The sequence below is a fragment of the Bidens hawaiensis genome, unplaced genomic scaffold, assembly GCF_021521415.1.
Source record: "Bidens hawaiensis isolate Kalapana, Puna unplaced genomic scaffold, B.hawaiensis_p1.1 tig00032165_1, whole genome shotgun sequence".
Classification (NCBI taxonomy): domain Eukaryota; kingdom Viridiplantae; phylum Streptophyta; class Magnoliopsida; order Asterales; family Asteraceae; genus Bidens; species Bidens hawaiensis.
Window position 1 is genome coordinate 228,383 of NW_027495470.1, and position 17,046 is coordinate 245,428.

General features: G+C 31.8%; 2 protein-coding genes across 2 annotated transcripts; one reads left to right on the forward strand and one right to left on the reverse strand.

Moving 5' to 3' along the window:
- Nucleotides 1-6,122: 6,122 nt before the first annotated feature.
- LOC143583187 (putative clathrin assembly protein At2g01600) lies at nt 6,123-12,046 on the reverse strand. The gene is made up of 14 exons (XM_077065566.1): nt 11,798-12,046; nt 11,655-11,724; nt 10,676-10,773; nt 10,427-10,565; nt 10,212-10,342; nt 9,254-9,346; nt 9,058-9,174; nt 8,905-8,970; nt 8,328-8,408; nt 8,173-8,253; nt 7,882-8,079; nt 7,569-7,644; nt 7,361-7,476; nt 6,123-6,563 (listed from the first exon to the last, which is right to left on the reverse strand). Exons 1-14 carry the CDS (start codon nt 11,885-11,887, stop codon nt 6,216-6,218), a joined length of 1,704 nt encoding a protein of 567 aa, XP_076921681.1. The 5' UTR covers nt 11,888-12,046; the 3' UTR covers nt 6,123-6,215.
- A 3,954-nt stretch (nt 12,047-16,000) lies between these two features.
- On the forward strand, nt 16,001-16,645 carry LOC143583191 (protein SRC2-like). Its single transcript, XM_077065569.1, has one exon. It carries the CDS (start codon nt 16,001-16,003, stop codon nt 16,643-16,645), a length of 645 nt encoding a protein of 214 aa, XP_076921684.1.
- Nucleotides 16,646-17,046: the final 401 nt, after the last annotated feature.

Here is a 17,046-nt window from a genome sequence, read left to right on the forward strand (position 1 = left end):
TTATACCTACACACTTTGAACAAAGGATATACATTTAATATTTACATGTAGGGTTATTACCTACCCACTTTGAACAAAGCCTTCAAATTTAATATTTGTATGTAGGATTATTACCTAAACACTTTGCACAAAGCCTACACATTTAATATTTTTATGTAGGGTTACTAGTATTTATGTAGGCATAAAAATGTATGTGTAGGATAATAATAATTCATGTGTAGGATGTTAAATGAATATAACTTAAATAATAATAATAATAATAATAATAATAATAATGTGTAGGGTTATTAATACATATGTAGGCATAACAATAATTATGAAGCGAGATATATATAAATAGAGTAGTAACATATATTACATGAAGAGATCAAAAGCTACATGTACAAAAGGATAAGCTCACACAGATTCTTTATACATACAACTTGATGAAAGTGCTAGTGAGTTGCTTAAAACATTTTTTGTTAACTGAAAAATTGTCAAATTAAATTTAGAATGATAACTATTGAACAAATAAAATAATATAAAAAATATAAAAGAAAAAATAGCAATAAATTGAAACTTCCTAAAAAGTATATTATTTACCAAAAATAAAAACCAAAAATTTGACCAATATAATATACAAATAAACATAAAATTATTATTTGAAACTCTTGGTATATTTATTAGTTGCCTAAAATCAAAAGATTGAAAGTTTACTAATATGTCCACCTATTTATTTAAACATAAAATTAAAAAGAAATTATGTGATTGGTTAGAAACATTTCTTCCACTTTTGCACTAATATCATTTCTCTCATGAACTTAAACCTATATATATATATATATATATATTTATTATCATCGCTAAGATTTGATATTGATTTATAATCTTTCTACATATGATTTTATTCACTAACCTATCACCTTCATAATATATTTGTGAAAAGATGTATAACTGGCCAACTAGGTAAGCTAAACCCCTATTAGTTGTACTGTTATATTAAACTTTTATTATTTTATGACATATCAAACATTTAGAATTTCATATGAATAATAACACATGAAATAATATTAATGATTCTTGAAATGATTTTCGTCTTTACCAACTTTACATTTCATGTTTTTGTGTTAAATGGGACTAGTAAATTATTAACATAAATGCAGACTATTTAACCATCATCGAATGTGTATGATGAATATGCAGTCAGTTCGTTTAAAGATTGTGTAAAACTAATTCTTTTCATTCTATTAGATCTCGAACACTATATGAACTATAACGTATCACAAATTTCATTAATATAAATAACAATATCAAGAAGCACGATTGATGATACTAGTGATCAAAACTCGAAAACATATCAAATAAACAAAAGGGTTTATCATTTAGGCTTAAACATGTTTGTTTGATTTGTTTGAATAATAATAGATACACTTAAACATAATTATAGTATATGAATTACTCATCAAAAATAGTCAGGAGATCAAAAATAAGGTGATCGATCGATCCACTGCAGCGCAGTGGTGAAACCTATCTCGGTGAGGGCTTGGCCCGGGCTTTATCCCGGGTTCGAGACGGAGGGGGGGCGCGGTTTTATCTATTCCATGGGGTTTCTGCGCATCTGGGGTGGGCCGGCCATGGCAGTCCCGATTGTGAGAATTTTACCAGTACCACGTTTGGTTGCTTGGTTGGTCATTAAAAAAAAAAAGATCCAAAAAAATAACTTAAGATATATAGTCATACTTTATTAGTCATGTCACCAATTATTTTATTTACTTAGGTAAGGGTGTTAAACTTAATATAAGATGTAAGTAATACTTAAAAGTTTAAAACCCAACTAGGCCTTATGATTTGAGACACACACTTGGTTATTTTTGTCGATGGGATCAAATGGAGGGACCTAGAAACAACACAATATTACGTAGGTGGACCACATACAAAGTAAGGTGTGGGTCTCACCATGGATGGCATACGTTGGACCTAATCATACTTGTCTACCTTTTACTTTTTCTTATTTTTGGTCAATAATCACCATGGTATACCGATGCTATCACTTCATTCTTGGTTATTTCTCAATAATCATCTAGAAATAAAACAATATATATCTTTATTGAAAACCCGTAAGACCCGTCAATACTTGCTAACAACGGAATCAGGTAAATTGTTTGTGTTCGGCATATGATTTTTAAAAGATTATTATAGAAAACTAGTGAAAACAAGATTTAAATATGAAAATACTGATAGAGTAAAGTCAGGTGATTACAAGTCGAGTTTTTTTTTATTATAGGATACGGAGATATCAAATGGGCAACATCTTAATATATGTTAGGATTCATATATTTGAGTTTGATAGACTGATTTTTATAAAAACTACCATGTTTTGAGATGTTCTTAATTTTTTATAAGTACAAGTTTTAGCATGTAAATTGTCACACCATTTAAAGTTTTTGTTAATAAAAGTTTAAGAATACTTTTATCATTATAAATATATTTTCTTGCCATAATCGGCATGAATGAAAGACTAAATTGCAACCTTGTTCTTTTTAATATTCAATATTATGGAATGGGTTTATTTATCGAAATGATTTTCAGTAACTCTCTATTTTATGGATATTTACATCGTTTTTAGTCATTTACAGTAACTGATATCATCACAACTTTTATAAAATTTAAATATTTAGACGACATCATTTACTAAGTTTGTAACTAACACTTTTAACCTCAATTTTCGTTTTTTATATCTATAGTACTACTAACTAATCTGAATGCTACTTAGGGGGTGTTTGAGATTGTTTCTTAAAAATGTTTTTTGCTTTTTGGAGAGGCAAAATGTATAAAAATGCCCCTCTAAAAAGCATTTTTAAAAATCAATCCCAAACACTTAGGCTATCCTCTATAGTGAGGAACTTCAAAGCTCCTTCACTGTGACACGTCAGCGCCACGTAAGCACCGCGGGCATCGAAGCCCCAACCAAAGGCGCCCCACTATGGTTCAATGCCCAAAGGCGCCCATATATATATATATATATGCATATGTATGTATGTATGTGTGTGTGAGAGAGTGGGGCTTCAACCGCGCCGGCCATTCAAACGAACCCACCCTCGCCGCCCAGCCTTCAACGGCGCCCCTCTGTGGTGTTTGCCGCGCACCGCGCCCCAAAAAACCCACCATCCGCGCCCCATAGCGGATGCCTTATTATTAACCATTTGATTTATATCTTGTGCAAATAATTATTTGATTTTGAGTGAAAAGCATTTGCACATTGTTAAGACATGTTATGTGACATGATTGCGATACACAATTATTCAAATTCAGTAATTCAGTCACACATGCACGAAAATTTTAATAATTTATATTAAAATATAAAAAATGAATTTTAAATTGGCTGATAATTCCTCAAATACTTACAAACAAATTACATTTTATACCACAATATTTAACACTTGATATTTTTGTAAATTAAAAAAAATATATTAAAACTTTAGACTAAGACTTATGTATATGGGAAAATAACAAGTAATCAGGGTTTTTTTTAATGTAATAAAATAATGGGATAAGACAAAAGAAAGGTTGTTTGAAATATATCGAAGTGAGATGTTTCAAACCTTGTGGGCAATGTTCTAAAACAAACTGCAATAAATATTATTATTCATTTTTAATAATAATAATAACTTTAAACATTGTTATTTTCACATGTTTTTAGAAACTAGTTTCTTCAATTCAAAGAACAGTTTAGTTTAGAGAACAAAATCATTCATGTTGACTTAAAAAATATTATATAATTAGAGAAACAAGATCAAATACATTTTATTCTTAACATGAAAACGGTGAGAACCAATTTACTGTTATTATTAAGTTTATTTTTATAGATGTTTGCTGTTATATTTTTGTTCGTATTTGCTAATTTTTGATTCTTTATAAGTATTTGGTGATTTATATTTTGTTTTTATTATTAGATGTTTTCTTTTGTTGTTATAAGTATTTGTTGGTATATGCTGGTATTATTTTGTTCTTGATTTTGATTCTTTTGTTGTAATTTTTAGGTTATTTTCTTTGTTGTTATTAATTATTGTTTATGCAGATTGATATTGCAGTTGGTATTGTTTTTTACCTTCTCATTTTTTTATAAATTGACATTATTTCCTACGTTCTCATGTTAAGATTAAAATTATTTCTTCATAATTATCTGTTATTTCAAATCCCCCCCCCCCCCCCTCTTTTAGAACGGCTATGTATTATAAACAAGTTAACAAACTCAATAAAAGACGTTAAAAGGACCAAACAATGAGAGGGAAACAACTTACAACAATGTTAAAAAGGAAAACAGTTACAACATTATATGGCGATTCTCTCTAACCCCTAACCAAAGTTCATCATCCTCCTTGATCTTTTTTAAAATCATAACATTCCGTCATCACTTCTTATAAAAAATCAGATCGAGTCTATAATTTCAGATGGTCCACATGATAATAAGGAAGATCGCTCGAATCACCTTTCTCTTCTCAGGATTCACTGCATGAACAACCCCAAAATCTATCATTTCCCTAGTCAAACTCACCTCCATCGGGTTTGGAATAACTATCCATGAACAAACATGGCTCCAAATCAATTTAGCCAATGGAAATAAAATTAATAAATCGTCACCCAATTCAAAATAATAGTGGCACGTAACACACCCTCTTTCCGCCAAATTTATACATCTCTTAGTTGGAATTCTATCCAAAACAACAAAGTAGAACACTTTTAACGGAACCCAATTATTTCAAGGGTAACTTGAAAAAAAAAAATTATTAATAAAAGAGGAATTGATTACACTTTAAATATTTGATTAATCAGATTTTTTTTAATTGGATTCTTTTAAACATTAAGAATTGTTCTATAATAACAAAGAGGTCTTAAGCTTTCCCACAAAAACTATTTTTATCTTATATGATTTTTAGGTAATTAAATATGTTAAAATATTTATAAAAATAATAAAGTGTGAAGTAAAAAAGGTTATGAGATCCAAGAGCCTCTTCAGACGATTTATAAAGTAGCATTACAGCTTATTAGATACCTTTGTTTTTGCTTTTTCTTTATTTTTATTTATCCTCAACTTTATTTTATATGAAAAAGAAACACCGAAGATAAGAATCTATTACGCGCTCTAATGGTACTCTGATAACTTTCTCTAACGATGATCATTCAAGACAAAATGCTTTAAGCGAACCAAGGTGACAAGGTGTTACTACAATTGGCCTTCGGGATATGGGTTTCCCCTAGAATTAATGACGGCCTATGTCATCAGTATTGCATGTAGAAGCGGGCGTGGGTGACCTTTATAATAAAAAAAACTTATAATGCTATACAAATAGTCAAATACCACCCCGAACGCATATACTAGGTTTGTTATTACATCATACGGGACATATGAAGTCATATAAAATTATCATACAAGTCAATAAGCCATATCTGATATGACTTTATCAGTGGTCACATTGATCATTTACGTGTCTATTAATCGCGCTATATGAACTGAATTATTTGCGTATCATAGGACCCATAACATCATCTCTTTTTTTTTATTATTCAACCTATAATTTTTAAAAAACATTTTTGTATCTGATTCTTATGTATTTAGTGTTAGCTTTTGAACACACAATATATTCAACAATGACACCTTACCACCCACTAAAGTTAAAAATAAATAAATAAATAATAAATAAATAAATAATCTAAAATGTTCCAAGTCTGAATTTACCCAAAATGATTCTATAACTCACTTTAAATCTTTATAAGGACAAAAAAAATTCCAACATTCATTACTGTGGATAAAGACATCAAAACATCATTGTGTTCTACAAGATTCTTCCTTTGATCTATAAACATTAAAAAGATTGCAAACACTATCAACAATGCAGCATCCTATGAGTCAATCTAGGAAACTGGTCAAGATAATAAACAAACAAACATGAAACATGTTTTCATGTTTTTCTACTATTACTTCCTTAACAACTTCTAACTACGAAAACACGTGGACGAGTCGAACGATACTATGAACACGAAAATAAACAAAATGTTTACAAGCCAAATCACATGACCATATTATCAAATATCAACCACGGGCCGTTCATGTTCATTACAACTACACCTACATTGAAAAAAAAAATCATACCTAGCAAGAATATCGAATCATGTATTTTGATATACACCAACGGACTCTCGGTTGATGTATGTATGTTCACAATTGTATTATATTATCATAATAAGGTTGTTCCAAAAGGGTTGGTGGTTTGGGGATGATTGTTATTAGTGTCGACTGGAAATGGGCCGAAGCCTGAATCGAGAAAAGGGTTTGGTGGGGCCATCATAAGATTCTGGGGCGGCTGTGGAGGTCCATAGGCGGGGGTGGGTTGGTATGGACCGAAAGGGTTAGCTGCTTGATATGTTGGTGGGATTTGGTTATGGACTGGTGGGCCCGATATGGAAAACGGGTCGGCTACTTCAAAAGGGTTTGGTGCTGGAGATCCGTATACGGGCTGCTGAGCGGCTCTATATGCTCCTTCATCGTACAAGCTGTTGAGTGTGAGTGAGTCCAAACCGCCAGCCTGCCAACAAAATTTTATCAAAATAGAAAATAAAAATAAACATAAAAATCTGAATTTAGCAGCAATTACGGGTCTCAATTTGGCTCGCTCGATCGGCTCGTTTATCTGACTTGTTGCCTCGTTTAAACAACATCCCAAATTATATAATATATAAACTATAACACAACAGTGTAAACTACACAACTTATATAAATTATAAATATGTAGTTTATTAGTTATGCATTACGTTTATCTTAAAAATATTATTTTTTTCGTTTTTATATTTATCAATATGTGTAAATATATAAAATTAATCTTTTTTTAAAATATATACAAGCTGGCTCGAGCTCAACATTTTAGCCCGTTAAGATAAACAAACCGAGCTGGGCCAAGGTAAGCTTGACTCGTTAGGCTTCGCTTAAATTAAAGCCCATGTGCTAATATATATACATTTTAACCCAAATTTTAAGCTATATAAATTACAAATTTAGTAGTTTATTAATTATGCATTATGTGTATCTTAAATATATTATTCTTTTCCTTTTATACATACCAATATGTCTAAGAATATAAAATTAAATTTTGTTAAAAATAAACAAGCCAGCTGAAGCTTTATACAAAGCCGAGCTCAAGCTCACCAATTCAGCATGCTAAGATAAACGAGCCCAAGCCCAACCTGGCTCGGCTCAGCTCATTTACAACCCTAACTAAAAGAGACATGTTTCAATCCGAACCCGTTTTGAGTTGTTACCCAACCCGCCTGACCATCCAAGCAAGAATCATCAGTGTCGTGAAAAGACGATTTTGACAATTATTACCAGATGCCGGTCCTGAACGGAAGAGATATCGGTGCTAGGAGTGCTGACTAACGCGAGTTCCCAGCCCGTTGGATCAAAATCTTTAGCTTGAAAGCCCAATCCAGAAGACGTAGTATCTTAAACAACAAACATCAAGAGATTGTTTTAGTAACAACAAAATGACCAAAATACCCTTTTAGCTAAAATAAAATCTTAAAAGCATATTTACCAGATGAAACAATGGCAAGAGCCAACGCATTGCTTTCCTCAATAGCCGACCCGCTAGGTGCATCGAAATTTAGTCCCTAAACGTAAATCAATGAGAAAAAGGATTTATTTTCAATAATAATGAATAACAAATATATTACCAATAAAAATATATTCGAGAAAAAGGTTTTTTGGTTAATTTAATATGTAAAAAATAAATTCCAATTAAAAATTATTTGATAAAAAGGTTTTATTTTTATTATTAATAAGTAAAAACTAAACTACCCATATAAAAAGATTTTATTTTTAATATTAACAAGTAATTTAGAAATTACCAATAAATCATCGGGGTCCCGGCTGTTAAAAGTTGGTGGGGGTGGCACTTGTGTGGGTTCATGAACACCGTTGGAGTCAACAAAGTCAACTGTAGGCGGTGGTTTAGGTTCATCAGCGGGTGATACCGTCTCTTCTTCATGAGGTGCATCATCATCCTCTTCTGGTTTATAAGTCAACATAAGTCTTTCCGGAAATTCCTGAAAATAAAATAATTTTAAACATTATTAAAGGAAATGAATATTCATTGGTCTTTCGAAGTGTGGTTATCGAATCAAAAGGTCAACACTCACTAGTGGCTGTGTGGGTCCCTCAACCAACCGTGGGGCCTCTCTTATGTACTCTTCCATTGTTGCAAGAAAAGACTGTGGAGGCTGAAGCAAATAACAGAATTCAGACACCAGCTTGTAAATTACCATAATACCCCTTTTGTAAATTACCATAATACCTCTCGGAGAACCGGAAACTGAAAATTTCTAGCAAGCTCCAATCCTTTGCAAACTTCATAAAAGTCGGATAGACTTCCGGCCTGCATAAAATAATTAAAAAATGATGACATGCCAACGATAGTTAAAAAAAAGTTACAACATTTCAATTATACTCTAAATCTTTTAAAAAATGAGTTACAACGTTTAACGTTATATGCATAAAAATACACTTTGGCCGACTTTTGACTCGTTTGACACATTTAACCGCATTTCCTTTTAAATCCAACTTTTTTGATTTTACCCGTTTGACCCTTTTACACTTTTCGTCCTCTACGTATATAGCAAATTTCACTTTTCGTAGTTAAACTAAAGAACATTTTACAGTTTTTGTCCATTACAAGATAAAACATGGAACAAATGACGAAACTGCCCACAAGTACAAGGCACATGACTGGACTTAACAGAAATAACTAACACGTGGAAATGAAGAAAAGTGTGACAATGTTTAAGGAGGACAAGTGAAATTTGCTATATACCTAAAGATCGAAACGTGTAATATGTTCTAAACTAAATATACCAAATTGACCTATTTGTTACCTGCTGACAGGCTCTTTTGTAAATATCCAATGCTTTAATAGCTTCATGCCTCGGCATCTCAAAAAACTGGTAACCGAAAAAAACAAAAAATAAATAAAAAGAAATAACATAAATAAAAACTAGTATACTGTTTTACGAATAAATAGTAATGACCTTATCAATAAGGTTGATAATTCCATCATTCACGGCACAATAAATTTTGAAACTCTCTTTAAGTACCAAAGCCAGGGCATATTGTATCAAATAATTACCAACAGCTGCACCTTCAGGCTGCACAAAAAAACAAAAAATAAAAGGAGATAATTTTAACTGATTAAAACAATTTTAAAGAAATATAATATTAACTTACCCTGCATCCCATAAGACGATACAATAGCTGCTGCAACGAAGGCAGTTGTTCCAATAACTGTTCGCTTTCTAGATCCCTTGTTCTGCTATAACCCTGCAATTACAAAAAAATTGACCTAATAAAAAAAATTATATATTCATTAACATGAATCAACAGAAAAATAGTCGATTTAACTAAATCTTCCAATAACCTCAGTTTGAAAAAGAAAATCAAATAACCAAACGATCACTGATTTAACGAAAAAACACTAACCGAATTAACCAAACTAACTGAAAAACCGATGGTTCGATTATGGTTTTTTAAATTACCAATTATAGTGGTTAGGTTTCAGTTACACACATATACACACGCACATACAAATAACTGCCTTAGCCACAATATACAAACAAAAAACAGACCAAACCTGCCAAAAAATGTCCACAATTTCAAAATATTGGCTAACCGGTAAAACCAAGCAAAAAAAATGAACCACCATTTGAAATTAGATAACCAACTATCTTTAAACTGAAACCGATTGGTTTCGGGTGCCTGATAACCAAAGTGTTCGGTTATGGCTCGGTTTGAGGCAATAATCGACCCATGCTGACCCATGTTCGCCCCTACAAATATTTTGTAATACCCAAACATTCTTGAATATAGTTTATAAAAGTACTAAACTTGAAAGATTTAAATTCAAGAAACTACATATTTCTTGCCAAATAAATGTGACTAATATTCAATCTAACAGTTATCTCCATATTTTCTTTAACAGATATACAAAAAAAAAGTCTTATGCAAATAATCCTCATATTTCAACTTGAAAATTCTACGATAATATAACAAATGATTTAATTTAATTTCAGTCATTTAACTTCTTCTAAAATCATCAAGAATGTGATAATTATTTTGTTTAATAATGTTTATAGTCCAAGACCCTTATCATAACATCAACTGTTTAGTAACAATATATTTTTCATACCTTGTTATCTTCGCCTGGTGTAGGTCTCGGGATTCTTTCGGCTTCAATATCATATCTCAAAACTTTAAAGCATTCGAGTCGTTCTTCTAAAAAAAGCCCATACGTACGCACCCAAGCAGAACAATCCCAAGCTGGTAACAAAAAATTACACAAAAACATTATACACCTATTAATTAAAACTATCATGCAATCAAGATTAGGGTTTGAACAAGAACCGATAGGGCTTGAATCATCTTTGAAATTAGCTAACTGAAGAACTCGCGCTCGTTGTTGGAAATTCAAAAGTTCTTCTCGGAAAGTAGGATCGCCCTCCCTTAATAACCTATGAATAACTATAAGAGTCTTTAATGCCACCTGTTGATTTCAAATACCGAAAGTACAAGAAAACAGATTAAAGATTGAATTTTTATCCTAAATTGACTCAACAAATGACACAAATCAATTGAATTACGGGTAAACAGTACCGTCCAGTTACGGGTCTTTTCCAGTCTCCTTGCTAAAGCATGTAAGCAATACTGCACATCTGCCCGAGGCCGAATCGCAGACGAATATGCCAAGATTTCTACAAAAGAAACCACACATTCCATTAATTCCAACAATTTTGAAACTTTTAACAATTTCAACTAGGTGTGCTTGAAATAGAAAAAAACGAACCAAAGGAAAACCGGTGGTTTGGTTTTATGTTTTTGTAGAAACCAAACTTAAGGTTCGGTTTTGGTTTTGCATATAAAAAAACTGAAAAAACCCGAATTTATAAATTTTTATTTTTTAATTTTTTTTACTTTGATTAGTTTATAAGAATCCAATATTTAATAATTATTTAATTATTAATAGACATGCAACTCAAATAAGAACAAATGTTCAATAATTAATTAGTTATTAATTAACAAAATGATTTTCACCCAAATTCATTATTTTGGGACAATTTTTCGGCCCAAAAATCTAATGCAAAAGCAAACCCACACCAAAAACCGAGAGCCCCGAAACCGAACCCAAAAATCTTGTTTTAAAAAATTCAAAAACCGAAGTTTCTGTCATTGGTTCGATTTTAGCTCATGACCAACCAAAGCCGAAGTTTGATTTTGCATGTAATAAACACCACATAAACCAAACCGGACCAAATTTATAGATTTTCATTTCTTTGATTTTTTTTACTTGTAAATTATAAGAACTCAATAAATATTTTAAAAAAATTTTAAAGCAAATAGCTATTAACTAACAAAATGATTTAGGCCCAAATTCATTTTTTTGGGCCAAATTTTTTTTCCTCCCCAAAATTTTCAAGTAAAAAAGAAAAAACCAAAATCATTTTCAAAAATCCAAAAACCAAAGTTTCTATCTTTGTTTCAGTTTTCGCCCAAAACCGACCCAAACCGAACCCTGCACACCCCTAGTTAGAGAATTGATCAAATTTACCAAAAAAATAATAATAAATGAACTCACTTCTGATGTGTCTTTCTTTGGGTGGACACTCAACATGATTAGTAGCTTTAACAATCGCCACATCAACTTCCTGCATATACCAAAACCCTAACCCTAATTACCAAAATTCGCTTAATTGGATGAAAATACAAGAGGGAAAAAACCTTGAAATCGCTATTGACGTGTGCCAGTCCGACTGTGGTCTGATCTTTCAACGCGCCGTAAGCTTTTCGCCATGTTTGCATAGTAGCCATTGGATTGATCGATCGATCGATTATTGTTATTATTATTATGTAAAGGAATCCAAAGAAGACAACTGCTCACAGCAAATGGAGTCTGGGGTTGGTTGGTTTCTTGTGATTGAGGGCTTTTGCTATATTCTTGATTATTATTATTATATTATTATTGTTATTATTATATTGGTATATTTATATATTTCTAAATTTAGTGATTGTGGTCAACTTGGTAGGCTATGACGGCCATAATATCCACGTCATCTAGAAATAGAAATGGTCCATTTTTACTTTTTTTTATTTTGACTTTTTTTATTTAAAAAATTGTTGAGTATAAGAAATATTACTCTTATTTTAACTCTTTATTATTTTATTACGTGTTAGTTGAGGGTGGGTGGGGTATACTCTACTCGGCCCCACTCAATACTGGTTAGCAAGGATTATTGGTGTTCGTGGTTCGGTTTAAAACCATGAAATCGTCCGAACTATTTATTGGTTTGACTTTATAGTCGGTTTTTTCTCCTTTACTTTCGGTTGGTCAATTTCAAAATTTTCAAATAATTAGTAATGGTTCAGTTTTAGATGTCAACGGTTGGGTTTAGGTTTTGATATAATAAACCATTACTAACGTTTCGGTTCATGGTTCGATCTGAAATCTTCAAAACCAGACCGTAAACACCCCTAGCAATGATGGTATATTGCCCATCTAACAATAAATTGAATTCACCGAACTGAAGCATTAACCGAAGGTTACTTTCTTATTCTTTTGAAAAACTGAATTTTTGGTTTCGGTTATCCATTTAAAAAAATGAAAATAACCGAAGAACTGAAAACCGATAAGTTTATATATTCAAAAAACCAATGACTTCGGTTTCAGTTTGGTTTCGCCTAATAACCGAACCGTGCTTAACCCTAGCCATTCTGAAGCGAGTATGAGGATTGAGTAAGGATGGAGGATAGTAAAACTCGGAGCTAAATGGTGGGTTTGTTATCATTCAATAGGTAATTAATATTGTTGTTAGGTTTTAAGAAGAAATATAATATTGTCATATTCGAGGTCAAATTGGAATTTTCAATCATTGTGTTAAAAGGCGAATTCAATGATAGTTATAGCCTTATAGGGTTATCGTGTTAATTATGTAAACTTGAATGGTTTTCGTAAGAGAACACACGCTAGGCAAAGCTTTCACAAAAATAGAGAAACCAAGTTTGTGTATGCTTCTTGGGTATACACGAAGGAGAACAAATCATGCATCGATTAAAGTAACGGTTTATTTATGGTTAAGTCTTCGCTTTTTTTTTTATAGGATTTTAGTCTCAATTAACCATGAAAAGCAAGCATGGGTAACTAGCTTACAAACATAAATATGATTATTAGAATATATTGGTTAGGTTTAATTTGATCATCTAACCTAACCAAGATTTTGTACATGTGAAGGAGATGGAATTAAATTATAAATGCACTATGAGTGATGATGGACCACCATCACCACCATTCATCATAATAAGTAGAATTGAGTGGCCTACATTTTGAATCATGTCACTCTCCCTCCACCTTATTCAATCGTAAACACGAATCTTCTTAACCAACCCGATATGACATGTATAAAAGTTGCTTCTTTAACTCGATACAACTAGAAACCAGGTTTAATTGGAATTTAAGGATAGTTGAAACATTACCTTTAGGTTTGAAATTCGAAGCGCTGTATTTCTAAAGACTCCAAAGTTAGAAGGAATAAGCCCCTAGACCAATAGAGATTACCGCTGTGTTCCGAGTTCAATTAAGAAGAGAAAGGAATGGAATAGAAAGTTTTCATTTCCTTTCTTTTCTTTAATTTCACCATTCTCTTTTCATTTCCTTTCTTTCCACTTTCTTTTTAAATTGGAAGGAAAACTTTTCCTTCTATTTTCTTCTTTCTTTCTCATCTTTTCCTTTTCCTTTCTTCTCTAAAATGAATCTCTGGAACACAACTTATTCTGATTTTCCTTTCCTTTCCTTTCCTTTCTTTCCAAAAAAACTTAGGAACACAACTCACATTTTATCTTATTTCCTTTCTTTTCCTTTCCTCTCTTAAATGAGACTTGGGAACACTGCCTACAACTTGTGATACCTTTAACACATCAGACTCACGTGGTTATCTTTCAAGTAACACTTCAGAGTTTCTTAGGCTAAAAATACCAACCACGTTACCACATACAAGGATTGCCCCTCTCATGGCCAGATGGAACCTTAAAAAGTACCCCCCCCCCCTCTTAAAAAAAAGAAGCCATTGGAGCTGCGTAGAAGATTTTCCTTCTTATATCAATTCACTTAGTGATCGAAATGAGGAAAAAAACCACAGAGGGGAAAAGAATATAATGGTTGAAGTTTAGACGAAAATGACCAGACCACAAAAACGAATATTATATATAGTTTTACTCATTATTTACAGGGGTATAATAAGAAGTCACAATTGTTGATCACTTTTATTCCGTTTTCCACCATTTTTTAAGACGCTCATGACATGTTTATACGCTATTATTTAAAAAACAACTGAAACCATAAAATCAAGTTTTTTGGTGTTTAACTCAAGTATAGTGTTGTTATATTAAAAAAATAATGATGTTGAACTAATTATTACATACGTATATAATATGACATATTACATATATGTAATATTTCATGTTATAATACATACGCAGTATGACATCTTACAAATATGTTTTAACCCGAAACCGTTATCCAACACATCTTATAACATATGATTTGCTAGAATCAATCATGCTAGATATACACAACATCATAAAATTGCAACAACCCAAACGATTGCTAACAAACCAAAAAGTGAACTTTGTTAACAAGGAAACTTCAAAATTTTCATGTGGATCCAAAATGTGCTATTTTGTTTTGATTTCATTCGTCCGAGGCTATTCGATCAAACTAAAAGTATCGTTCATCAATTTGAGATTCTTCAGGAGTTCAGGTCACCTAAGTTTGTAGTACTTGTTTGATCTTTCACTGAAGACATAATTTTCTTCGTTTAACCTAGGAGACACGTTTTGGTACAATGTTAAGAATATTTCTACGAAGACCCTTAACCCCTTACAAAGTGTGTGCAATTTTGAAGGGAACCCAGCTTTAATATATGCAACACAAAGTGAGGACTTGGAAGGTGATGATTGGTTTATTAAGCATGCAAATGAGTTGGCTTATATGCTATGTAAAAGAGGGACATCTTTAATCATTCGCTACACATATTATTTTTATTGCCCCATTTTTTCGTAGTTTAATCATCATTGGCAGGATAAAAAAATTAGATGTATTTGTATACATATGATTACAATAATGCATCTGTATGGAAGATGGTTTGAAACGAATGAAGATTGTTGATTGATGGGTTATTAATCAGGAAGTATTTCTAACTTGAAATAAAAATATTTTAATTACATGCATGCTTAATTGTTTCCAAAATACGGTATACCCTTACTTATAATAGGTATATATCTATCCTTTTTTTAGTTTTAATCACTATAATAATATGATCCTTGATTACTTTGAAACCTTATCTTTACACTATCAAAGTTTAGTAACGTTTTAAAGTTAATTTTCTTAGCCAATAAGAGTTTTATAGCTAGACAAGCTTCCCCTATATATGCGAGGAAGCTAAAAACACGAAGAACACGGATTTTAGGTCGACAGGAAGAAAAAACCAAGTAGCATCAAAGACTAGTCTATCTATCTGCCGATTCTAAGATGCCAAGTAGCATCTTGACATATATGTAACCGAGTAATTTTATTAAGATATCAAATTTCGTTCTGGTATTTTTTTATTGTTACGAATATTGTTAAGTTTTATCAATGATTTCCAAAATTAAAATGATTTAATCTACCAAATATACTCTTTAAATTACATATCCCTTGACTTATGTAAATTACATCATTTCCACAAATAGATTAGTTAAATGATAAGTACAAGAATAATAGCAATATCATTATCTAATATTTTGTTTTAATGTTAGATATCCTCATATCATGTTAATTATCTTATACTTCAAAATCTTTCATAATCATTGGAAATTTACTTAATTTGTTCTCTATTTAAAAAGATCACATAAATCATCACATATTTCATATTAGTTTTCAACATTTGAATCATGAATCACACAGCCTTAGACATCAAAGTATTAACAAACCCTAGTACCTTCAACAATGACAAACATGTCTACACGGTCGTATCGATTTCGGGCAGATCCGGGAAGGTTCAAAAGATCAAAACCACATGGAACAAACCGATTAAGTTTAAGGTTAATGAGGCGGAATGTGTTCGGAATGAGGTGACACTTGTTGTAAAGATCAAGGCTAAGAGGATGTTTGTTGATAAGAAGTTGGGAGAAGTTAGTGTGATGGTTAAAGAGCTTATGGAAGGTGTGGCAACTGAAGGGAAGAGTACTACGGTGAGTTATCCGGTTAAAGGGCGGTTGGGTGAGTCTAAAGGAGATATTACATTTTGTTATGAATTTGGGAAACTAGTTTCGGGTGAGGGTAAGAAGTTAGTCATTGCGTGTCCATCGCAAAAGGCGGTAAGCAGCTCTAGTTTAGGGTATCCACCTGGAAAGGCGCGTGGTGGTGGTGGGATTCGTAAGAAGAGAAGCTCTAGTTTAGGGTATCCACTGGTGGCGGTTGGTGGTGGGATCGGTCAGAAGGGCAGCTCTAGTTTAGAGAATGGGAACGATTCTCTAGTCGGGATGTTGGCCGTTGTTACTGCTAACAATGGTGGCGGGTGTGGCGGTGGTCTTTGAAGGAACATTGTGAAAAATATATGAATTTTCGGTACCTAACTATATGGTTACGGTTAAGTGTTAGTGATTTTGGCGTATTGTTGGATTCTTGCGTGTAGCCATTTATGTTTCTTTTTTTTTCATATTTATGTATATACATTTTTTTAATAGCTAAATGTTACACTCTACATAAATTAAATCACTAATCTTCTATTATATATTCTAATTACCTTACCAGCCTATCAAAATAGCTTGAGACACAATGTATTGCATGAGTAATTAATTAAAATGTAACATTTGCTAATTAAGCAAAATATCATACAAAATAAAATTATCATATATTGTTAATAAATAGACATTTGTTATGCTATTAGCCCTAAATATAACAAACTTATTAGAATAATATATGAACTTGGAGTTAA

What these genes read in the sequence shown, in the direction of transcription:
- LOC143583191 (XM_077065569.1), top strand. Translation starts at nt 16,001, where the DNA reads ATGAATCACACAGCCTTAGACATCAAAGTATTAACAAACCCTAGTACC.
- LOC143583187 (XM_077065566.1), bottom strand. Translation starts at nt 11,887, where the DNA reads ATGGCTACTATGCAAACATGGCGAAAAGCTTACGGCGCGTTGAAAGAT. An exon ending in AGATGATTCAAGCCCTATCG is followed by an intron (nt 10,343 to 10,426) that starts GTTCTTGTTCAA and finishes TTTTGTTACCAG; the next exon opens with CTTGGGATTGTTCTGCTTGG. An exon ending in ATCGTCTTATGGGATGCAGG is followed by an intron (nt 9,175 to 9,253) that starts GTAAGTTAATAT and finishes TTTTTTGTGCAG; the next exon opens with CCTGAAGGTGCAGCTGTTGG.